General features: G+C 44.2%; 1 protein-coding gene across 3 annotated transcripts in view; it reads right to left on the reverse strand.

Moving 5' to 3' along the window:
• Positions 1–25,779, reverse strand: part of kif13b (kinesin family member 13B) — a 304,005-nt gene that overhangs the window by 137,622 nt on the left and 140,604 nt on the right. For all 3 annotated transcript variants that reach the window (XM_062968806.1, XM_062968805.1, XM_062968807.1), the window contains exons 5-8: positions 23,184–23,276; positions 14,799–14,979; positions 12,775–12,862; positions 2,793–2,927 (exon numbers count right to left, since the gene is read on the reverse strand). In XM_062968806.1, coding sequence (XP_062824876.1) covers positions 2,793–2,927; positions 12,775–12,862; positions 14,799–14,979; positions 23,184–23,276 — 497 coding nt within the window. The remainder of the gene's footprint in view (positions 1–2,792; positions 2,928–12,774; positions 12,863–14,798; positions 14,980–23,183; positions 23,277–25,779) is intronic.

The raw sequence follows: 25,779 nt of genomic DNA on the forward strand, positions 1-25,779 counted from the left end.
CAAGAATGCTAGCAATGTAATCTGTGGGTATTTGCAGTATCGCCTTAAGTGTTTTCTTTGCAAACAAAGAAATGCAAAGGCTATCCCAGGCATGGGCAAACTTGGGCCCTCCAGGTGTTTTGGACTTCAACTCCCTACCGGCTGTTAGGAATTGTGGGAGTTGAAGTCCAAAACACCCGGAGGGCTGAAGTTTGCCCATGCCTGGGATAGCCCGTTTGCATTCCTTTGTTTGCAAAGAAAACACTTAAGGCGGTATTGCAAATATAGCTCCAAAGATGCACCCAGGTTAAACATGAGTATGTTTGGAGTGGAAAAACACAACAGCCAGGCTCTTTTTTTCCCCCCGGGGACATGGCCTGAAATACCTTGCAAGAAGCAGGTGTGGTTATGCATAACAACACAAGAATGTGGGCATCTTTGAGATGTGTCAGCATTATCTGGCAGATACCAGGAGATTAAAGGTCCCTGTGACCCTGGTTTCCCTTGAGCCAATACAGCATTAGCTTCCTTCCTTTCACCAGAATTTTTCTATGCCTAGCAATGTTTTATACTTTCCAGCCAGGATGGTATAAAAAGTATGGAGAATTTTGGAATTCTGGACGAAGAAGGCTCAATCTTGTAATAACATTTTGGAGACTTCCAGGGTCCCCATAGCTACACTGGTTGGGGGGATCTTAGGAGTTGTAGTTTTCAAAGTTGAATTTACAGCTCTAATGTCAGATGAAGATTCTATTTTTTCTGGTTTGAATTCCCTTTTGTGCTGTGGTTTATTTGCCTTGAATGGCCGAACAAGCCCTTTCCCCACCGGTCAATCCATTCTGTTTGCAGACTCCCATAAAAGCAAGCAGCATGGTGCCGCCCGAGCCTCCGGCACCATTGATCAATATTGTCTGTCCCTTTTGGAGCAGAGTTCGTTCATATGAGGAATGGATGCCCTGGTCCCTTTGTCGCAGGAAAAAGGCATGGAAGAATAGAGCTTTGGTGCTTAATTTGTAAAATCATAATGTAATAATTTGACATTTAATAGGCTTTTCCTGAATGCCTCCTTGCTGCTGCTTAGTCGTTTAGTCGTCTCCGACTCTTCGTGACCTCCTGGACAATCCACACCAGAGCTCCCTGTTGGCTGTCACCGCCCCCAGTTCCTTCAAGGTCGAGCCAGTCACTTCAAGGATACCGTCCATCCATCTTACCCTTGGTCGGCCTCTCTTCCTTTTTCCTTCCATTTTCCCCAGCATCGTGATCTTTACCAAGCTTTCCTGTCTCCTCATGATGTGGCCAAAATACTTCTTCTTTGCCTCTCATATCCTTCCCTCCAGTGAGCAGCCATTGGGCATTATTTCCTGGAGGATGGACTGGTTGGATCTCCTTGCCAAGGTCCAAGGCACACTCAGGATTTTCCTCCAGCACCAGAGTTCAAAAGCGTCTCTCTTCCTTCGCTCAGCCTTCCTTATGGTCCAGCTCTCGCATCCATAGGTTACTCTGGGGAATACCATTGCTTTAACTATGCAGACTTTCACTGCCAGTGTGATGTCTCTGCTCTTCACTATTTTATCGAGGTTGGTCATTGCTCTCCTCCCAAGAAGGAAACGTCTTCTGATTTCCTGGCTGCAGTCTGCATCTGCAGTGATCTTTGCGCCTAGAAATATAAAGTCTGTCACTGCCTCCACGTTTTCTCCCTCTATTTGCCAATTATCAATAGGTGTAGTTGCCATGATCTTGGTTTTCTTGATGTTTAACTGCAGCCCAGCTTTGCACTTTCTTCTTTCTTTCACCTTGGTGATAAGGCTCCTCATCTCCTCCTTGCTTTCGGCCATCAGAGTGGTATCATCTAAGGTTGTTAATGTTTCTTCCAGAAATTTTAACTCCAGCCTTGGATTCCTCAAGCCCCGCATGTCGCATGATGTGTTCTGCGTACAAGTTGAATAGGGAGGGTGAGAGGATGCAGTCCTGATGTCCGCACTCCTTTCCCAATCTTGAACCAGTCTGTTGTTCTGTGGTCTGTTCTTACTGTGGCTACTTGGTCTTTATACAGATTTCTCAGGAGACAGACAAGGTGACTTGGTATCCCCATACTGTTAACGAGTGTGTATAGCGGAACCAGTAGCGTCCAGTTAACACCATGTGCAAAAGACTCAGACCAGGCAGAGGAATTGAAAGAACAAAGGAACTTTACTTGTTGAGTTGAAGTTAAGTAAACAGTTCAGCAATCGTATAATATCCTTGTAGTTGTGTAGGATCAATAACAAATCAATCAGCAATCAATATATCCGGCATAGCATATTCAAACTGCTACTTGACCGTAGCTAGGGAGCCTGTCTTTTTGTGTGCTCTCCCTGCAAGCACAGATTCCCAACTGACAAAACCCAGCCATCTGCCAGCAAACTGATACATTGTTTTGAAGCTTGGCTTGCCTCTGCAAAAAGCTCAGCTCTCTTTTTGCAGAGATCTTTTGCAAGCAACTTTGCAAGGATTTCTTTACACACACACACACATATAGCAATTTGGCGCAATACATACCACCAAGAACATGCCATAGTTTATTATGATCCACATAATAAACATAACCTCCTTATTATCCAACATTTTTGCTTATCCAACATTTTGCCAGCCCGTTTATGTTGGATAAGTGAGACTCTACTGTATTTCTTCATTCATAGGATCAAAATACGTTGAAGTCAACTTGTCATCAGTTAACAACAACAAAAACAAGTTACTTCCTTTGTCTGAGAAAGTAGGGATCTATTAATGTAACAGCAGCACCACGCTATTGAGCTATGCTGAACTGAACTTACCCCTGATTTGACGTCGTACAAGGTGTGCGTGAGGATGATCTTGAAGACCGCGTGGGATCGACTGCTCTCTTCGTTCATGTTGGTTGCGGCGACTGTCCGGGACTTATTGCCTTCAGACATCAAAGACTCTATGTCCTAGGGAAAAGACAAGAGTCACAAAGCACCAGCATTAAGAAATGAAGAATGGTTCTTGTATCTTATGTCAACTTGATATAAAATATAAGAGAAGTTTTCTTTATCCTAGTCCAGTATTCTTCATAGAGCAGGCATGGGCAAACTTGGGCCCTCCAGGTGTTTTGGACTCCAACTCCCACAATTCCTAGCAGCCGGTAGGCTGCTAGGAATTGTGGGAGTTGGAGTCCAAAACACCTGGAGGGTCCAAGTTTGCCCATGCCTGCTCTAGACATTCTAACTCTTCCAATATTCCTGTTATGTTTGAACTGTGATGACAGAAATGCAATCAGGGGCCCTAGTGCTTCAATGCCAACTCTTTTTTGAAGGCACTTAAGGCTCTACCTGTAAAGTTTTTGCAAAAGGAATTAGTGTACAGTATTGCTTGCCAAACCAGTTTTGCAAGATCCTCCCCTTCGCAGGGAGGTTCTTCAAGGTTTCCATGTGTCAGTTTATCGTATAGTTTATCATTTCCTGAATCAGTCTATAGCTCGAATATTGGAAAGTGGGGTGAGGGGCCCAGGCTATGGGGCACTGACAGGTTTTGCATGACTTATTAGCCACAGACCAGTGAATATTCTGAGTGAAAATTTCCCAGAGACTCCATGATTGCAGGGGCAAATGGGGGATTGCACTTAATATGTCCGGGAGGCAAATTCCAGAGCTTCATGAATACAAAGGGTCATATTTCTAAATTCTTTGCCTCTAACGGTCAGTTGCATGTTTTAGAAGGAATAACCTTCTTCCTGAAGTTTGGTTTCCAAACATCTTCTCTGAACAAGTTCCAACTTGTCAATATCTTTCCTGAACTGCAGTATCCAAAACTGGACACAGGATCATGCCAGGTCAGGTCTGGTCAAAGCAGATAGGAGCAATAATAACACTCTCTTTGATCTGGAAACTATATCTTTTTGCACACTGCCCAGAACCGCATTGACTTTGATGGCATCACACTACTGATTCATACTTAGCTCATACTCTACTGAGACCCCTAGATCATTTCCCCATGCACTGCTTTCAAGGCAGATGTCAATTATCCTGTATTTTTCAAAGAAGCGGCCATGTTAATCTCTTCTAGAATAATAATAATAATAATAATAATAATAATAATAATAATAATGATAATAATTCAAGATTATCTTGAAGAAAAAAACATCTTGCCAGATGAACAGAAAGGCAACAAACGGAAAAGCAGGGGCACAAAAGACCAGTTATTAATTGACAAAATGATTCTGGAGAACTGTAAAAGCTGAAAAGCTAATCTTCACATGACGTGGATTGACTACAAAAAGGCCTTTGACTCACTCCCACACAGCTGGATCATCAAGTGCCTGGACGCCATCGGGATTAGTAAAAACATTGGCACCTTTATTAAAAACATGATGGAGCACTGGAAAACTGAACTGTTTGTTGGAAATGAAAGCTATAGACTAGTCAACATCAGAAGAGGAATGTTCCAGGGGGACTCACTGTCCCCTCTGCTTTTCATTATTGCCATGATCCCTCTGTCAACAATCTTACAAAAAAAAATCTCGGCTATCAAACATCTAAGAAATTTCACAAAATTTCGCATCTGATGTACATGGATGTCCTGAAGCTGTATGAGAAAACGGAAACTGAAATCCAGTCTCTGACTAACACTGTCCGAATTTTTAGCACTGATATCAACATAGAGTTTGGTTTGGACAAATGTTCGAGAGTGGCATTGAAGAAGGGAAAAATCATTGAAAGTGAGGGCATAAATATGCCCAATGGCCAAACAATAAAGTGTCACCAGCCAGAGGCCTATAAATATCTGGGCATATTACAGCTGGACAACATCAAGCATGAACATGTGAAAACTGTGGTCAGTAAAGAATACACACAAAGGGTCCAAAAAATTCTCAAAAGCAAGCTCAATGGAGGCAACACCATCAAGGCCATAAACACCTGGGCCATACCTGTCATAAGATATACTGCTGGCATTATAAATTGGACACAGGCTGAGCTGGACAATTTGGACAGAAAAACAAGAAAACTCATGACCACTCACTGCACCCTCGCAGTGATGTTGAACGGCTATATCTGCCTAGAAGATCAGGAGGCAGAGGACTCTTGCAAGTAAAACAAGCAGTCAAAGAAGAAGAACATGCCCTAGCAGAATATGTAAAGCAAAGTGAAGAACCTGTTTTGAGTGAAGTCAAAAATCAGAAACTCCTCAAAGCACAGCAGACAAAACACCAGTACAAGAAAACCACACTACAAACTAGAGCTGACAGCTGGCACAACAAAACATTGCATGGAAATTTCCCTGACAAAATTGAAGGAAAAGCTGATAAGGAGAAGACCTGGCTCTGGCTCACGAATGGGACCCTGAAGAAGGAGACAGAAGGCCTGACCTTGCAGCCCAGGAGCAAGCCATCAGAACAAAGGCAATTAAGGCCAAGATGAAAAATCAGCTGATGACCCAAAATGCAGACTGTGCAAGGAAACCGATGAAACCATTGATCATATCCTCAGCTGCTGTAAGAAAATTGCACAGAGAGACTACAAACAGAGGCACAACTATGTGGCCCAAATGATTCATTGGAACTTATGCCTCAAGTCCCACCTTCCAGCAGCAAAGAACTGGTGGGATCACAAACCTGCAAAAGTATTGGAAAATGAGCACGCAAAGATACTGTGGGACTTCCAAATCCAGACTGACAAAGTTCTGGAACACAACACACCAGACATCACAGTTGTGGAAAAGAAAAAGGTTTGGATCATTGATGTTGCCATCCCAGGTGACAGTCGCATTGACGAAAAACAACAGGAAAAACTCAGCCGCTATCAGGACCTCAAGATTGAACTTTAGAGACTCTGGCAGAAACCAGTGCAGGTGGTCCCGGTGGTGAGGGGCACACTGGGTGCCGTGCCAAAAGATCTCATTTGGAAACAACAGACATTGACAAAATTATGATCTGCCAGCTGCAAAAGGCCACCCTACTGGGATCTGCACGCATCATCCGAAAATACATCACACAGTCCTAGACACTTGGGAAGAGTTCGACTTGTGATTCTGTGATATGAAATCCAGCATATCTATCTTGTTTGCTGTGTCATAAAACAAAATAATAATAATAATACCAATCTTTTCTCTGTCCATTGAGACTCAAAGAGGAAAGGAAGGGAGAGGAAAAAATGAACAAATATGGCATCATCTTCAAGACAGCTATTTTTGCATGAGCTTTGGTGGATATAAACCCACTTCTTCAGATGCAGGACTGAGCAGTATTAATATCACATAGCCATGTTACTCAGAATATCAAGGCAGAAAATCCTATAATATCTGAGTCCACGCTACCATATATTCCAGTTCAACGCAGATAAGGACAGGTTGCTCACCTGTAACCATGTTTCTTCGAGTGTACTCTGTGAATTCACACTAATGGAGAAGCTGCGCCTGCGCAGGTTCCGACGGAAACTCTTCCAAGCTGAAGTTCAAATTTTGGCGGTAACCACGCCCCCCTTCCCAAGGGGCATATAAGGCAGCCCCAGGCGCACGCTCCCCAGTTCCTACGCCGCCAAGGCAACGAGAAAGGGAGAGGTTTGCCAGAGGGGAAGGAAGGGCGGGTTTGTGTGAATTCACAGAGTACACTCGAAGAAACATGGTTACAGGTGAGCAACCTGTCCTTTTTCTTCGTGTACTCTGTGAATGCACACTAATGGAGACTGACACGCTTAGGTCCCGGATGGTGGGACAAGGCAAACTCGACAAACAGTGAATGTCCAAACATACGTTTATTAGGACAAATTGAGATAACAGTCCCAAGAGACCAGTGCAATAATTTGTCCGAAAGGACCAGTGCAATGCAACATGAGCATAGTAGAAGAGGAAACATAACATAGAGTTTTATCAATAAACATAATAGACACACGCAATTGCGTATAGTGCATATAAACGCACTCCCGGGGGGGAGAGGGGAAAAACATCATGCCTTTTGACATAACCGCCAGGATAAATAAGGCACTACAAAGCAACAGAGCAACTGTTCAACACAATCAGGGAAAAAACAGATCCCTAGAGGTAGGTATGGGAAAAAGAGAGACCGGCCCAAACTTGAAGGAGAGGTATAGAGAGTCACCTGCGGGTAAGTATAAGGAGAAAGGACGTTTGACAGTCAGGAGAGGCAAGATGAGAGTACTGATCTTGCGAAGGCCGAGTCCTTTAAGGTTTTACTGTCCAGTCTGTAGTGAGAGACAAACGTAAGAGGGTTTGACCAGATAGCCGCTTTGCATATGGAGTCAAGCGGAATACCTCTAAGGAAGGCAGTCGAGGCCGAGAGGCCCCTAGTCGACCTCGGGCGGATGGATGGAGGAGGAGGTCGCTTGGCTAGTTCGTAGGCCAACTCAATGGCCTGAGCGATCCAGTGGGACAGTCTTTGGGAAGAGATGGGATTACCCAACTTGTCCTGGGCATAGGCGACAAAGAGTTTTTGTGTCTTACGGATGCCCTTGGTACGGTCCCTGTAGAAGAGAAGCGCCCTTCGAACGTCGAGAAGGTGCAGTTTCTGCTCGAGAGGAGAGGAGGGGTTAGCGAAGAAAGCTGGTAGGACAATGTCCTGGTTGAGGTGGAAAGCTGACACCACCTTAGGGAGAAAGGTAATGTCCGGGCGAAGAACAGCGCGGTCATGGTGAAAACGTAGATAAGGTTCGTCGACCCTGAGAGCAGTAAGCTCGGATGGCCTTCGCGCCGACGTGATCGCGACTAGAAAAGCCAGCTTCCAGGAAAGCAGGCGGAGATCGGTCGAGGCAAGCGGTTCGAAGGGAGGAGAAGTGAGTTGAGAAAGTACAAGTTCAAGGTTCCAGCCCGGCGTAGGTGGTAGCGACGGCGGGCAGATGTTATTGTAGCCTCGGAGAAAGGTTTTGATCAAGTGGTGAGAGAAGAGAGATGGCTGACCATGGCGTTGAAAGGACCAGGAAAGGGCTGCGAGATACGCCTTGATAGAAGCGAGAGAGAGTTTCTTCTCGACGAGGGTCATGAGGAAGTCGAGGACCACCGGTACCGAGGTCGGAAAGGTGTCGACATTACGGGATCGAAGGAAGGCGTGAAAGCGAGAGAGTTTATAAGAGTAAGCCTTGGTAGTAGACGGCTTATGGGCTGCCCGAAGGACATCTTGCAGGTTCTGCGGAAGGGAGGCTAGGTGAGAATCCTCCATGCAGTGAGATGAAGGGAAGGGAGGTCCGGGTGAAGAATTTTGCCGTCCTCCCTTGAGAGAAGGTGCGGCGAGGGAGGCAGAGGGCGAAACGTTCCTCTGGAGAGACGAAGAAGGGCCGGATACCACGGTTGGCGGGGCCAGGCCGGAGCTATGAGAATCGCTGTGACCGAGATAGAGAGAAGTCTTTCGAGAACTTTCGGTATGAGGGGAATCGGTGGAAAGAGATAAAGCATCTCCGCCGACCAGTCCAGTAGAAAGGCATCCCCTAGACAGCCGGGAAAGGAGTTCGGGGGAAGTCTCGCTCCGTAGCGGGGTAGCTGAGCGTTGTGGGGAGACGCGAAGAGATCCAGAGTAGGGCGTCCCCAGTGGAGGAACAGACCGTCGAGGATCTCGGGATCGAGCTTCCACTCGTGAGAGGAAGAAGTCATCCTGCTGAGGGCATCTGCTAAGTCGTTTTGGGCACCCGGCAGGTGGATTGCAGAGACCTGTACGTCGTGGGCTATGCACCAAACCCATAGACGGGAGGAGAGGAGCATCAATTTCCTCGAACCCGTACCGCCCTGTTTGTTGATGTAGAATACTGCTACGAGGTTGTCCGATTGAATGAGGATGGCCTTGTGACGGATGAGGCGAGAGAAAGCTTTTAGGGCTTTGAAAATGGCGAGAAGCTCGAGGAAGTTTATGTGGTTGGCCCTCTCGGATGGGGACCAAAGATCTTGAACCGTTAGACCGTTCATGTGGGCTCCCCAAGCGTAGGTGGAGGAGTCCGTTGTTATGGTTAGCGACGGCGGGGCTGGATGAAATGGGAGACCCCTGCACACGTTTTGGTGAGACGTCCACCATGAGAGGGACTGGCGGACGAACAACGGTACCGACAAGTACTTGGAGTTGTGGTGGTAGAACGGCTTGAAAGTGTCTATGAACCACCTTTGTAGGACCCGAAGGCGCAGCCTGGCAAACGGGGTCGTGAGGACCGTGGAGGCCATGTGGCCCAGAAGGACTTGAATGGCACGGGCTCTGACCCTCCTGGCGGATCGACAAAGGACGATGTGGTGGTGGAGAGCCAGGAATCTGTCGAACGGTAGTGAGACAGTCTCTGTGACGGAGTCGAAGAGGGCCCCGATGAACCGGATTCGGGTTGACGGGGAGAGATTTGACTTCTCGGAGTTGAGTTGGAGGCCGAGAGATTTTAGAAGACGCAGCGTGAAGGAGACCTGGTTCGCGAGAAGAACCGGATCGGGCCCGACGAGAAGCCAGTCGTCCAGATAAGGAAAGACCGTGATGCCATGTAGCCTGAGGTGGGCCGCTACGGCGGCGACGACCTTGGTAAAGACCCTCGGGGCCGTAACGAGACCGAAGGGTAAAACGGTAAACTGGTAGGTTTGGTCGAGAACTTTGAAGCAGAGGAACCTTCTGTGCGCCTCCCGTATCGCCACGTGGAAGTAGGCGTCTCGTAAGTCTATGGAGGCAAAGTAGTCTCCCCGCTGCAGCATCGGGAGGATAGAGGCAATAGAGACCATCCTGAATTTGGAAGGGCGAATGAATATATTGAGGGCCCTTAGGTCCAGAATGGGGCGTAGCCCGCCCCCCTTCTTCGGGACTGTAAAGTATCTGGAGAAAAAACTTAAGGGGTCCAGTTCGGGAGGGGAGGGACGGATGGCGCCTTTGGCCAGTAATGCCTCGACTTCGGCCAGTATCTCTGGAGGAGTTGAGTAGAGAATGCGACCTGTAGGTGGGAGGTCTGTGAACTCTAAGGCGTAGCCGTCTTGGACAATGCGAAGAACCCATGCATCTGAAGTAATGGACTCCCATTGATTGTAAAAGGGGGCTAGGCGGTCGGCGAAGGCACAGGAGGGACGAGGCAGCGTGGGCTCCACAGCGGTAGCGGGCGATGAGCTCTGGCAGGGGTTGGCGTCAGGCACGCCGGTTGGCCTGCGGAGGGGCGGGGGTGGTTCGACCGCGTTGCTTTTGCGGATGAGGTCCCCGACGAGGTTGGTGATGGGTCTGATTATTCGAGCCCGAGGGCTGCCTGAAAGAGTGGTGTTTGAAAGATTGCGGCGGGAAGCGGCGGGAGCAGTGCGGGAACCAGCGGGTGCGCTGAGGTTGCGGTTGGTCACCGCATTTAGACGCAAGAATTTTAAAGTCATGGTTAGACTTGAGTTTATCATCGGTACCGGAGTTAAATAGTCCGAGCGCGTCAAAGGGAAGGTCCTCAATGACCTGCCTGGAAGATGAAGATAGACCCGAAGACCTCAGCCAGGCGTGACGGCGGATGGATATCGCGTGGGCAATCATCTTGCCCGCAGTATCACCTGTATGTTTCGCCATTTGTATTTGGTGGTGGGCAAGCGAGTCAGCTTCCTGTTGGAGGGTAGTGAGGACGGAGCGGTCTTCGTCTGACATTTTAGCGAAGAAAGGCTGTGCCTTCTCCCAGATAATCTGCTGGTAGGCACCCATGCAGGCTCCATAATTCGCCATGCGGCAAAGCAAAAGGGCTCCAGAGTAAAGTTTTCGACCCACGGCGTCGAAGCGCTTCCCTTCTCTGTCGGCCAGAGTGTTCGACTGACGACCTGAGGATTGAGAGGCCTTAACGACCAGGGAGTTGGGGTCGGGGTGGTGTTTGAGCCACTCCAAGGAATCATCGTCGGTACGGTACCAAGTCTCGATCCTCTTCGAGGTCGGAGGAATGGAGAAAGGGGTTTTCCAGGAGGCCTGGATAACGTCCAACAGATAAGGCAGGAAAGGGAGTAGCGTGGCCGGCGGAGCTTGGGCCTGCACCCTTTTGAAAACTGGATCAGACACTGCTTTGGAAGTCTGCTTGATCTCCAAACCCAGGGCGTCGGCCATTCTGACCATTTGATCAGAGAAAGCACGAATATTGTCAGTAGGAGAAGGCGGGTCCGCCTCATACGCATCGTGGGGAGGAGAGAGGTCGAGACCGAGGGAGACCACCGAGGCCGAAAGGACAGAGTCTGGGCGGTCAACATCAACATCTTCCTCCTCAGCCCCTTGGGGGGACTGAGGGGGAGAAGAAAGCACAGTCTCGGGAGGAGGCATGGCCTCGCGGGAAGAGAGGGTCGGGAGCCGAGGATCCTTAGAGGCTGAGGCCTGGGCTGCTCGAGCCAGGCGAGCCGTTTGTCTGCCACGCTCCGGTGTCGAGGTGGGAGGGAAGAGCTGTTGGCGCGACGAGTGAGGCAGCCCAAGGGGTTCCGGCACCGGCACCCTGACCACCGTTTGGGTAGAGTGGTGGGGTGAGTCCTGCAGCTCCCCGTCAGACAGGGGGTGCAATGGAGATTGAGATACATCTCTAGGGCTCTGGGCTGGCCGAATTGGAGAAGACCTTCTCGAGGAGGTTGCCGAGGAGGACGGCCGGTCCCGCCTTGAGGAGGCCGAAGAAGAGGAGCGTTGAGTTAGCCGTTTTTTTGTCGGCGGTTGCTTAGATGCAACCCTCAAGGACTTGCCAGGTGTGGGAGGAACCACAGCTGAGTCGGATTGTGCTCGACGAGATTCTTCTTGAGCCCTCTTAAAGGCTATCTTAATAGCAGAGGAGGACGGCGGGGAACCAATACGGGAGCGGACCGAGGTCACCGAAGCCAGAGAGCTCGACGTCGAGGAAGGCCCCACCTTGCCGGAACGGGTGGAAACGGTAGCCGTCGTCACGGTACATGGCGGTTTAGCCGGTTTAGCAGTCCTGGAAGCCCTGGACGCCTTGGACGAGACCGAGGAGGCTTTAGTCGTCGTGGGCCTAGCTGGCGGCGCCGACATCGCTCTTAGAGCTGAAGAAGACGACGTACCCGACGTCGACGGAGTCGGTTCTGGCGCGAGAGATTTTTCGTAGAGCGCCGCTCTAAGCCGAGCGGCTCTGTTCTTTCTGGCCTGAGCCGTGAGAGCTAGGCAGAAACGGCAGGTACTGACCACATGAGCCTCGCCAAGACAGAAGAGGCACTTGGCGTGGCCGTCCGAGTCAGGAATTTTAGCAGCACACTGCGTGCAACGCTTGAAACGAGTAGTAGACATGCGAAGAGTCCGAAGTGAACCTTGCGGCGGAAAAAAAGGAACTGGGGAGCGCGCGCCTGGGGCTGCCTTATATGCCCCTTGGGAAGGGGGGCGTGGTTACCGCCAAAATTTGAACTTCAGCTTGGAAGAGTTTCCGTCGGAACCTGCGCAGGCGCAGCTTCTCCATTAGTGTGCATTCACAGAGTACACGAAGAAAAATGTGGGATTTTATTCAACTGTGTGGAAGGGGCCTTAGGCTTCGATAGTACTTGGTACTACATCTGAAAAAGTGGGTTTGCTATATCCACCAAAGCTCATGCAAAAATAAAAACAGGTTTGTCATTAAGATGCTGCCACTTTTTTTCTCCATCTTCCTTCTCTCTTTTCCTCCTAAAATTGTGCATAAGTGGCTGAGGGAGAAAAGATAGGCTGTTAGGAATTGTGGGAGTTGAAGTTCAAAACACCTGGAGGGCCCAAGTTTGCCCATGCCTGGTCTAGACATTGAGAGCTTTGCTACATGACATGTAACTCCTTACATTTATCCTTGCTGAAATGCATTTGGTTATTTTGGTCCCAGTTCTGGAATCATGCAAATAAATAGTTTATGATGACCATCTTGCAATGGACTTCTTTACCTTGTAGCTGGCCACGGCCAATTTGGAAAGCCCATCCACGTAAGGCCCATAGACGCTGTGTTCTCTGACTTTTAAGGACTGTCGGCTCCTGTTTTTAAGGAAGCAAACACAGAAGACGGCATGATTTCCCTTTACATAATTGGGACAAGAAGCAACAAAGCTGAGTGCTTTTTCGAATTCACCCTGGCATCCGGCAGCACACGCTTAAATCTTTAATTCTTGGAAGCAAAAGTACTTTTTTTTTTACTTTGGCTGGCATGTTTCAAGTCAGGGCAGATTTATCAACCGATTTCTGCACCCAGTTTGCAGTACATGGATGTTAGCAACAGCAACAAAAACCCCACAAAGTCTTCTAATATGGAGAGGGAACATGAGGTGAAAGAAATAAAAAGGAACTCTAAAACCTTTTGCATTCTCACTGTGAATTGTATGTGGTTTGCTATTCACATTGTATGTTTTCAGATTCAGGAAAAGCAGCAATCACATTGATAATGAAATTAACAGTCTCCGGTTTTGCAACCTCTGCTTTCAACAATTGTCATTTTCACTATAGTTAATATCTTCTAATGGTTTATTTCTTATGTGGACAGTGAAGACAATATATATTCTGCCAGGTTTTCAGTGGGTTTCATTTGTCAGTTAATTGTGCCATTCTTTGTGTTGTCGAAGGCTTTCATGGCCAGAATCATTGGGTTGCTGTGAGTTTTCTAGACAGTAAGGTCATGTTCCAGAAGCATCCTCTCCTGACATTTCACCCACATCTATGACAGGCATCCTCAGAAGTTGTGAGGTCTGTTGGAAACTAGGCAAGTGGGTTTATATATCTGTGGAATGATGTCCAGGGTGGGAGAAAGAACTCTTGACTGTTGGAGGCAAATGTGAAATGTTGCAATTGGCCACTGTGATTAGCATTGAATAGTCTTGCAGCTTCAAAGCCTGGCTGCTTTCTACCTGGGGGAATCCTTTGTTGAGAGGTGTTAACTGACCCTGATGGTTTCCTGTCTGGAATTCCCATTTTTCTGAGTGTTGTTCTGGAACATGGCCACATAGCCCAGAAAACTCACATCAATCCAAATTAACATACTTCATCAGTTGTAAAAATTAACAGATTTTTGCAACGGGCCAATTATTTATGTAGAGGTTATCTAATGCAACTCTATGACCAACTTCTACTACAATTCCTAGCTTCTCCAGTGCAACTCTTTGCACAACCACCACTAGAAGCTGACCATAGAAATGTGTGGACAGAAATACATAAAAAATAGAAAAAATGTCAAAGCTATAGTTGAGAATTTTCCATTTTTGTAGGCATCTTGCGTGCATACATAACCCCAGTGAACATGGAGGACTGACTGTGCAAAAATACTCTCTCTTTCCCAGTGGAGAAAAATTATGGAAATCATTTATTGTCGAAGGCTTTCATGTTTGGAATCCTTAGGCTACTGCGAGTTTTTTCGAGCTATATGGCCATGTTCCAGAAGCATTCTTTCCTAACGTTTCACCTGCATATATGGCTGGCATCTTTAGAGGTTCTGTTGGGAGTAAAGCAAGTGGGGTGTTGACTGACTTTGCAAACTTCACTGATTGACTTTACAAACTTTATGGCTACTCAAATGCTAATTCAAGCTTGCTAATTGCAACATCCACACTTGCTTCAAACAGGTAAGGGTCCTTTCTCCCAACCTGGACAATATTCCACATATATATATATATATATATATATATATATATATATATATATATACACACTCCACTTGCCTCACTGTTAACAGAACCTCTGAAGATGTCAGCCACGGATGCAGGAGAAACGTTAGGAGAGAATGCTTCTGGAACATGGCCATACAGCCTGAAAAACTCACAACAATCCACAAATCTTTGCAAGCAAACGGACCAAAGTTTACTAAATTACTTTATCTGCCACAGATAAAACCTGTAGTGTTTGATTTGGAGTAAGACATGCTCCTGAGTCTCCTTGAGGAATGAGTTCACCACCTTGCCATGCTTTTCATGATCGTCTTCCTTACCCTTTTGGGTCCAGCAGGTCTCTGACCTTCTCGTTGTAAATCTCCATGTAGGACACCTCCACTTTGAAGCTCTGCTCCTCGCTCTCCTCCTTCTGGGCCCTTTCGAAGAGGGTGCTGCAGAGTCGCGGGATTAATCCCGGTTGGTCGGCGGTGCCCATCATGGTGTAGGATTTTCCGGACCCTGAATAAAGAGGAAGAGATAAATAAGCCAAAATGGTGCAGTGATCTGAATGTTGTACTGTGATGCTGGACAAATGCCATTGGCCATTGAAACATATTGGATGACCTCAAACAAGCCACTCTCTCTCAGCAGAAGGCAACGGCAAACCCAACTCTGAACAAATCCTTCCAAGAAAACTTAATGATAAGTCACCATAAGTTAGAAATGACTTGAAGGCATGTTGTGGTAATCTTTGAGCAGTTAGACTCAATTTAACCCTCTCTGGGGGGAGATGCCACCAAAAATCAGCAGAGTAGCAAAAGCAAAAGCTTTCAAATGCAACAGTTACTTACACGGGGTGAGCAAGAGAAGCCTTTGACCATTTAGGATTGCAATTGACTGCAGAGTCTCAGTAAAAGTTCAAAAAGTATTTATTCAGGTAAAAAGAGCTCCATTGTAGATAGAAAGGCTTGGGAGCTGTCTAGTCTACTCTAGACTGGTTTCTAAGGAAAAATAAGAAAGGAAAAATAACAAACATCTAAATAGTTACATCTTGCCAGGAGAGAGGGCGAGATGCTTCTTGGTAGCTTGAAGAACAAAGGGAGAAGACTGAACCAAAATGGTTCCAACCTCATGGTCTTATTGGGGCCATAAAAGACATTCTGACCAATGAGAAGTTACTGTCCCTAGAGATTCACATTTCTACTAACTTCAAAGTAAGGGATGTGACGTAAACAGGATAGAGTGAAACACAGTAAAGCCTGTCTAGGCATGCTTTGGAAACAGGGAAAGGATTCCCTCAATCTAACTCTATCATCTATCTAACTACATCTAGACTTGAGTAGTCCAGGGTGATTCCCAACAGTAGTGACTGTCATAAGTCAGAGAAACCTAAAGGACTCTGGATCATCCCAGTTGCATAGGAGAAAATCATCAATATATTGATTAATGGTTGTTTGCTTTTTTGAAGCATGTCGCAGCCCACAAACATTCCTGGGGCAATGAACAATTAAAAGCCAATTAAAGCAATGTATGTGTGTATGTGTCTTCAAGTTGCCATTCTCAAATTATGGCAAGTCCATTAATTTTATAGGGTTTTCACAGGCAAATAATATTCAGTTGTGGCTTTTGTTGTAGCCTGGTCAGATTCTGAGTGCTCAGAAGATGCGGAAGGGGATGCTTGGATAGATTTGGAGGCCCTAGAGAAGGGTAGAAGTGGCCTGGAGAGAGTTGTTTTGGAATCTCCTGGGAGTTCCCAGGAGACTGGAGAAAGTGGTGTCAGTTCTCATGAGAATCTGCCATAGGTGCAGACTGAGAGAAATGTGGGAGATGAATGTTTGTCCAGGTCAAGGTGCTTGGAAATTCGGAGGCAGAGCGTACAACAGAGACAGACTCGCTTTTCCCAGCGGCTTAGAGATAAGGAGAGGAAAATCAGGTGTGTGAGGAATGATGTCATGGGAGGGTTTGAGGACTTTTAACTGGTTTTCTGCTGGTACAATCCTTTGTGACAGCAACATTATATTCAGAGGAACAGCTCTCGGCTCCTGGTCCTATGTTTGTGTATTCATGTATTCAAGTTTCTAAGCTTGTTCTTGCTTCCAGTTCATGTGAGGCACAGGTTGGATTCATGCTATGGATATATTTGTGGATTGACGCTGGAGACTGTATTTGAAAGGATTTTGGACTCTTGGCTGTCTTGGAAATAACTTTTTTAACTTTGATTCTCCTTGCTTATTTTTATATACAGTAGAGTCTCACTTATCCAACACTCACTTATCCAAAGTTCTGGATTATCCAACGCATTTTTGTAGTCAATGTTTTCAATACATCGTGATATTTTGGTGCTAAATTCGTAAAGACAGTAATTAATACATAGCATTACTGTGTATTGAACTACTTTTTTTGTCAAATTTGTTGTATAACATGATGTTTTGGTGCTTAATTTGTAAAATCATAACCTAATTTGATGTTTAATAGACTATCTGGATAATTTGAGAAAATGAAGATTACGAGAGACAATTTTGCTATTTTTTTTTCTTAGCAAGAAAAAATATTACTGAATAATAAGAAAATATTATCCAAGAAGATGGAATGGAAGTCTTTTTTTTTCTCCACATTTTTTTTAGTGTGTGTGTTGGTATATTTTTGTAGAATGTAGACTTTTATCTTTCTCTCTTTTTCCTACTTTTCTATACCTTGGTTGTTCTCACTCTTTCGGTGTAATATAAAAAATTTAATAAATTTCTTTTTTTAAAAAAGGCTTTTCCTTAATCTCTCCTTATTATCCAACATATTCGCTTATCCAACGTTCTGCCGGCCCGTTTATGTTGGATAAGTGAGACTCTACTGTACTCTTCTTTGAATAAACTTCCACTTACAAGATTACCTGATTAGTGTGTGGTTTGTGGTGAAAATTTGTTTCAGGACTCTAATGCAACAGTTTTGCCAATTCCATCCTATGAAATACAGTGTACAACACCTGATGACATTTTGTAATAAAATTTGAATTTTTTTCTATTCCTAGTTTGAAAGTGTTATTTCCTGTTTAATTGTGCAGGACTTACTTGGAAAGTGCAATAGAGTCTCGCTTATCCAACATAAACAGGCCGGCAGAACGCTGGATAAGCGAAAATGTTGGATAATAAGAAGGGATTAAGGAAAAGCCTATTAAACATCAAATTACGTTATGATTTTACAAATTAAGCACCAAAACATCATGTTTTACAACAAATAGACAGAAAATGCAGTTCAATACACAGTAACGTTACATAGTTAATTACTGTATTTACAATTTTAGCACCAAAACATTGCAATGTATTGAAAACATTGACTACAAAAAGATTGGCTACTAACAAATTGACTATAAATACCGTTAGAATTGCATAAAATGAACTTGCAGCAACAACATTTTTGGAAGTTAAATCCGTAAAATGTTCAGTCCTTGCTGCCTAGAGAAACAGCTGTAAATCTGGGCAGGAGGCAGAATGTGTTGGATAATCCAGAGTGTTGGATAAGCAAAGGTTGGATAAGTGAGACTCTACTATAGTTGTTATTCTCCAGAAACTTTGTTTTTGTGGCTGCCACATACTAAGTTGAATTGGCTGAGGCTTGATGAGAAATTCATTGAAAAACTACAGTAAAATGTGCTGCAGGATGTCGCGCAAAAACAGTTTTGCAGTTTAACAAAGTTTTCCCATGTTTTTATGATAGAACTAGCTGTGCCCTGCCACGCGTTGCTGTGGCCCATTGGAATTGCACTGAATAGCTCAGTTTTTTGGGTTTTTTAAGGCCCTATGGAGGTTTGTGACGTGATATTTTGTGGTTTCAACCTCAAAGCATGGATGATGGATTGTGTTGTGAAATTTCGAGGTTGGGGGGTGTTTAGTTTTGTTGTTTTGCTTGGTGCCAGGATTCCATCACTCTTTTATATATATAGATAAGTAATCCCAAAAATCTAAAAGCAACACTAGAATCCAGTTTTTGAGCAATGATGTATAATACTAAGCCTTATGAGGAACATTCACTGTTTTGACTTTTTTGCTCCAACTGCATGTCCTTCAAATGAAGAAACACAGAATACTATCAATCCTAGTGTGACACTTGTCAATAATGATGCCAGCAGGCAACACGAATTGTCATGTGGGTATTCTATGGCCTTCTGATATAGCAACTACATAGCTGGAAATGTGCATGTACCATTAAGGGAAAACCTACATGCCCATGATTCTCCAAACAGAGAGAGAGAAGTGTAAGTCACATTCAAAGTATGCAACGATGCTCATTTTCTCCATATAGGCCAGGCATGGGCAAACTTTGGCCCTCCAGGTGTTTTGGACTTCAACTCCAAAACACCTGGAGAGCCAATGTTTGTCCATGCCTGATATAGATCGACTGCAGAAATGTTGGATTATTTTAGGGACTATAAGACCCAGCATCCTCCCGTTCAATATTCTAGGAGCTGTAGCCATATCTCTGCTCAACAAGGTCCTCGTGAAGCATGGTAAAGCAGGCATGGCTTGATCTGAGCCAATAATGCCCTCATGCTCTTAAGGAAGGAGGCACATTCAGGACAGATTAGTTATACTTTAATGCGCCTGACTGTGTGCCTCAGCTTTTTGCATTTTAAATGCACATGGCTGTACTGTGTAGGGATGCTCAAAATTCAAAGGCAAGGAAAAACAAGACTGAAGGCAGCCCCACTCCTTGCAGTAAACCCACTGTGAATACACTATGTAACACGATTTTCGTACCTGGGCTATAAATGTCATTTCCTAATTAGTTCTATCATAAAAACATGGAAAAAGTTTATCAAGTTCTAAAACCTTTGTTTTTGCGAGAGGGACATCATCCTGCAGTACACTGTGCTATGGTTTTTCAATTAATACCTCACCAAGTCTCAACCAATTCAAAATAATAATAAGAAGAACTGGTGGGATCACAAACCTGCAAAAGTATTGGAAAATGAACACGCAAAGATACTGTGGGACTTCCGAATCCAGACTGACAAAGTTCTGGAACACAACACACCAGACATCACAGTTGTGGAAAAGAAAAAGGTTTGGATCATTGATGTTGCCATCCCAGGTGACAGTCGCATTGACGAAAAACAACAGGAAAAACTCAGCCGCTCTCAGGACCTCAAGATTGAACTTCAAAGACTCTGGCAGAAACCAGTGCAGGTGGTCCCGGTGGTGATGGGCACATTGGGTGCCGTGCCAAAAGACCTCAGCTGGCATTTGGAAACAGTAGACACTGACAAAATTACGATCTGCCAACTGCAAAAGGCCATCCGACTGGGATCTGAGCGCATCATCCGAAAATACATCACACAGTCCTAGACACTTGGGAAGTGTTCGACTTGTGATTTTGTGATACGAAACCCAGCATATCTATCTTGTTTGCTGTGTCATACAATGTTGTTGTGTCAATAATAATAATAATAATAATAATAGAAAACAATAAACCCTGACAAAATTACAATCTGTCAACTGCAAAAGGCCACCTTACTGGGATCTGCACACATCATCCGAAAATACATCACACAATCCTAAACGCTTGGGAAGTGTTCGACTTGTCTTTGTGTCAATAATAATAATAATAACAATAATCCTTTATTTATATAATACCACTCCATCTCCTCGAGAGGACTCAAGGCAGTTTCCAGCATTCCACGTAGACTGGAACGTACTTAGTCCTAATCTTTTTTTATACTGGTTTTGAACCACTTCATTAGATGTGTTGCAATAGCAGATTCCCAGATTAGCTTAGTGTTTACACCCTATTTTATTTTTGGGGGTTATTTAATATTTAATGTTTATTTTACTTAAGTGATATTTGTTTTTACTGTTCTAATGTAGCACAAATCCTATGTAAAATCATACTACATATTTTTGACATTAATATTGAAATCTGAAATATATACAGAAAGTCTTTTACAACAGTCAGTTGTCAAAACAACATACAACGGCATGAACAAACAAACATAATAAAAACAGTATCATAGAACAGCAGTTAAAACAGTTCAATCTAAAAATGAACACAGTTCCAATCAACATGTACCAATCAACATGAAGGAGTTCAATATAGTAATCAGGGTAGACATAATCAATTAAAAAATAGGTAAAGACTTGTACTTCAGTGTAACATAGTTTGTGGCAGTCACAAAAATGAAATTACTGGAATAGAGCAACTACAGTAGAGTCTCACTTATCCAACACTCGCTTATCCAACGTTCTGGATTATCCAACGCATTTTTGTAGTCAAGGTTTTCAATATATCATGATATTTTGGTGCAAAATTCATAAATAAAGTAATTACTACATAGCATTACTGCATATTGAACTACTTTTTCTACCAGATTTGTTGTATAACATGATGTTTTGGTGCTTAATTTGTAAAATCATAACTTAATTTGATGTTTAATAGGCTTCTCCTTAATCTCTCCTTATTATCCAACATATTCACTTATCCAACGTTCTGCCGGCCCGTTTATGTTGGATAAGTGAGACTCTACTGTACTTTCAAAGTACAGTAGAGTCTCACTTATCCAAGCCTCGCTTATCCAAGCCTCTGGGTTATCCAAGCCATTTTTGTAGTCAATGTTATCAATATATTGTGATATTTTGGTGCTAAATTCGTAAAAACAGTAATTACAACACAACATTACTGCATATTGAACTACCTTTTCTGTCAAATTTGTTGTATAACATGATGTTTTGGTGCTTAATTTGTAAAATTATAACCTAATTTGATGTTTAATAGGCTTTTCCTTAATCCCTCCTTATTATCCAAGATATTCGCTTATCCAAGCTTCTGCCGGCCCGTTTAGCTTGGATAAGTGAGACTCTACTGTAAGTACCACACAATTCAATAGGAAATAACTCTTAAATAGAATAGAAATTTTTTCAAAATTTTGTTACATAGTGTTAGGAATAGGTAGGCAGTAGAGTCTCACTTATCCAACATTCTGGATTATCCAACGAATTTTTGTAGTCAATCTTTTTCAATACATAATGATATTTCAGTGCTAAATTTGTAAATACAGTAATTACTACATAGCATTACTGCATATTGAACTACTTTTTCTGTCAAATTTGTTGTATAACATGATGTTTTGGTGTTTAATTTGTAAAATCATAACCTAATTTGATGTTTAATAGAATTTTCCTTGATCCCTCCTTATTATCCAACATATTCGCTTATCCAACATTCTGCCGGTTGGATAAGTGAGACTCTACTGTACAACTGAAAAACAGCAAAACAGGCAATCCTACACATGATCCAAAGCCCATTCCTCTTGAGCCATGAGTGTTATGATTGAGCCTCATGGCTCTGTTACTGACAGACGTGGGCGTAAGACTCCTCGAGAGTCAGATACTCTCGAGGAGCGAGAGAGAAAAAGACTGCGAGACATATTTGCAGCACCATCTGACGAGGAGTCTTTCGAAGGGTTTACGGAGAGAATGGAGGAGGGGCTGGTTAGCTCAGAGGAGGATGAGATGGATTGGACTCGGGTAAGGGAGGAAGTGGGTGCCACTGGCCATGATGGGACAGAAGATGAATGGGGACCTTCAGGATTAGACCCATGGCTTAGCTGGAGGGATGGGACGGGATCCACAGCTGGAGATGCTGTTGGGCGTAGTCAGAGGTGTTCCAGCTCTGACGAGGAAAGTGATGAGGAAACGCCCGGGTTAAGGAGGACAGCTGACAGTGATGAAGATTTGTAACTGGCATAAAATGGGGCTTGAGAGCAATTGCAATTTGCGTTGGGCAAGGTAATCTGGGCAAACGCTTGGGATCCGTGTGTGTGTGGGACGCTTCCCTGAAGACTTGTGTGCTTTCCTGTGCTGTGACGTAAGTTGATTGGAATCCAGGGTCAGACGGCGGGAGGGATTGTGTGGGCATTTGTTTGTGCAAACCTGTGCTTACTCTTATTAGCTTGACCTTCCGTCGTCTTCTTGACGGACGCCATCTCCTGCTTTGAGAACTCGGACTGAACTGACCACGGCTTGTCTTCCCCCCTTCTTGGACTTGGAAAAACTACAAACGTCTGCTTCTGGCTTTGATCTACGGAACGGAACTGGTCTACTCAACTGCTACAATCCTTGGCTGATTTACTCGTGTTGGAGATCCTGTCTGCTGTGTGTGTGGGGGAGCGACGCAAGTTACTCTAAGCACAGTGTTGGCAGCAGAGAGGAATCTGCTGCCAATTAGTTGCATTCTTTGTATCTTTTGTTCCTTGGCTTTCGTTTCGTTTATACCCAGGCTGAAGCAAGCAGTTTGTTTTTACCCGGATTAAACTCCGGTTTAATCCGGTTTATCTTTTGAACATTTACTTTTGCTCCTTTTTGCTCCTAAAGGCAAAAACTGCCTGGCCCTTGTGTTTTACGGGCATTTTTGAGTTCTGTAATCTAATAAACTCTGTTACTTTGAATCTTGTGGCGTTCTGTCCTTGACAATGAGTCTTTCAAAACAAACATGTTTTCTTTTATACCTGCCTGCGGATATACACCAATGAATGTGGTTTAAATTAATGTTTTCACCAGAGTGTTAGTTTACCGGTTTTTTTAATGTTTTGTATTATATATTGTTCTAGCTATGCTTTGTTTTAACTTTTATGTTGCAAGCCACTGGGAGAAAAAAAAATGCAGAGACTAAATAAACAAACAAAGCAATAATAACCCCATGCAACTCACAACTTTTCTCCCCTACAAGCAAGCGCTTACCGGTCTGTCCGTAGGCAAAGATACAGGCATTGTAGCCTTCAAAAGCATTCTGGAGAATGTTTTCTCCAAGGCACTTGAAAACAATATCTTGGCCTAAAATTAGAACAAAAAAAATTCAGATTATTAGGGGAAGGTGTTAAAAGAAACCCACTCATCCATCTCCTTTGATTAAGACCATCAAGGGTTTTCAAAAGTTCATAAAAATGCACACCACGTGAAAACTCTTTGATGTCTTTCATGTGAGTCCAAAGGCAATAAAACCTTTGTGGATAAGAGAACATAGAAAAATATTCATCTGGACCACATTTCTTCAGAAACTCCCTTCCGAGTTACTCAATACTTAAACGGTGCCAAAGTAACAACAGAAGTGCGTACACTTGGGACCACTGATTAAACGTGCATCTACACAGTGGAATGAATGCAGTTTAGAACCATTTTAACTGCTACGGCATCATGGGAAATGCAGGTTGTTGAAACGCCAGCTCTGTTTGGCAGTGAAAGATAAAGATGTTGTAAATAGTATTAAGCAATGGCAATTAAAATGATGTCAAACTGTATTAATTTTACAGTGTAGATGCTCCCTAGAGCCCGAGAAAAGGAATCAATTGTATATATGTTCAAGAGGCACATTTCACTGAACATCACTTTCCCTCCAATAATAATAATAATAATAATAATAATAATAATAATAATAATAATAATAATAATAATAATTTTGTCAATGTCTATTGTTTCCAAATGCCGGCTGAGATCTTTTGGCACGGCACCCAATGTGCCCATCACCACCGGGACCACCTGTACTGGTTTCTGCCAGAGTCTTTGAAGTTCAATCCTGAGGTCCTTGTGATATGAAATCCAGCATATCTATCTTGTTTGCTGTGTCATAATATAATAATAATAATAATAATAATAATAATAATAATAATAATAATAATATCAGAACAAATGCAATCAAGGCCAAGATCGAAAAATCAGTTGATGACCCAAAATGCAGACTGTGCAAGGAAACCGACAAAACCATTGATCATATCCTCAGCTGCTGTAAAAAAATCGCACAGACAGACTACAAACAGAGACACAACTATGTGGCCCAAATGATTCATTGGAACTTATGCCTCAAGTACCACCTCCCAGCAGCAAAGAACTGGTGGGATCACAAACCTGCAAAAGTATTGGAAAATGAGCATGCAAAGATACTGTGGGACTTCCGAATCCAGACTGACAAAGTTCTGGAACACAACACACCAGACATCACAGTTGTGGAAAAGAAAAAGGTTTGGATCATTGATGTCGCCATCCCAGGTGACAGTCGCATTGACGAAAAACAACAGGAAAAACTCAGCCGCTATCAGGACCTCAAGATTGAACTTCAAAGACTCTGGCAGAAACCAGTACAGGTGGTCCTGGTGGTGATCGGCACATTGGGTGCAGTTCCAAAAGATCTCAGCTGGCATTTGGAAACAATAGACATTGACAAAATTATATATGGCAAACATTCAATATACAACTGAAAACAAAGACAGACAGTACATAAACAGAGGCAAGGCTTCCTTCATTTTTCAACTCCGGCATCTGGAGGCTGTGCTCGACTCGGCCATGGGGAGGTGCTGTTCTTCTTCTTTTCCACGTCAAGGAGCCTGTTGTCCATGAGTGCCTTCCTGATTGAATTGCCAGCATTTCGATCAGGGGCGCCTTTTTATCTCCCCGCCAAAGTGGTACCAATTTATCTACTCACATTGCTGTTGGGGCTGGTTTGTGGCGCAGGCTGGTGAGCAGCCAGCTGCAATAAATCACTCTGACCAACGGGTCATGAGTTCGAGGCCAGCCCGTGGCAGGGTGAGCAACCAACAATTAAAAATAAAAAATAGCCCCTGCTCGTTGCTGACCTAGCAAACCGAAAGATAGTTGCATCTATCAAGTAGGAAATTAAGGTACCACTTATAAAGTGGGGAGGCTAATTTAACTAATTTACGACTCCATAAAAAATCATCCAGCCGCCTTTGGAATGAGGAAGTGCTGTCGCAGTGGATGACAAAGCAGCTGCTCCCCTGTGGCTGGAATCGAACATCCCCTCAGGAGAAGGTTAAATTGCCTCTGCGTCTGTCTCTGTTCTATGTGTATATGGCATTGAATGTTTGCCTTATATGTATACAATGTGATCCGCCCTGAGTCCCCTTCGGGGTGAGAAAGGCGGAATATACATACTGTAAATAAATAAATAAATACATTTTCAAACTACTAGGTAGGTAGAAGCTAGGGCTGACAGCGGGAGCTCACCCCAACCCGCAGCTTGAATTGCTAACCTTCCAGTTGGCAAGATTTTCTGTAGCTGGTGGTTTAACTCACTGTGCTAGCTGTGGTCCCACAAAGAAATTCAGAGTGGAATGTATAGAGGAGATCTTGCATTCAACAGCGAGTTAGACTAGATGGCCTCTGGGGTCCCTTCCAACTCTATGAATTGCAGGGTCAGCACGACCTAGAAATCCTATTGTTCTAATTGTTTCCTCTTCAACGAAGCACCCATCTCATATATTTCAAGCTGTATTCACAGTAACAGTATCACCTGTAATACCATCAATAATACTTCTGCCAACTT

The sequence above is a fragment of the Anolis carolinensis genome, chromosome 1 (genome assembly GCF_035594765.1).
Source record: "Anolis carolinensis isolate JA03-04 chromosome 1, rAnoCar3.1.pri, whole genome shotgun sequence".
Lineage (NCBI taxonomy): Eukaryota > Metazoa > Chordata > Lepidosauria > Squamata > Dactyloidae > Anolis > Anolis carolinensis.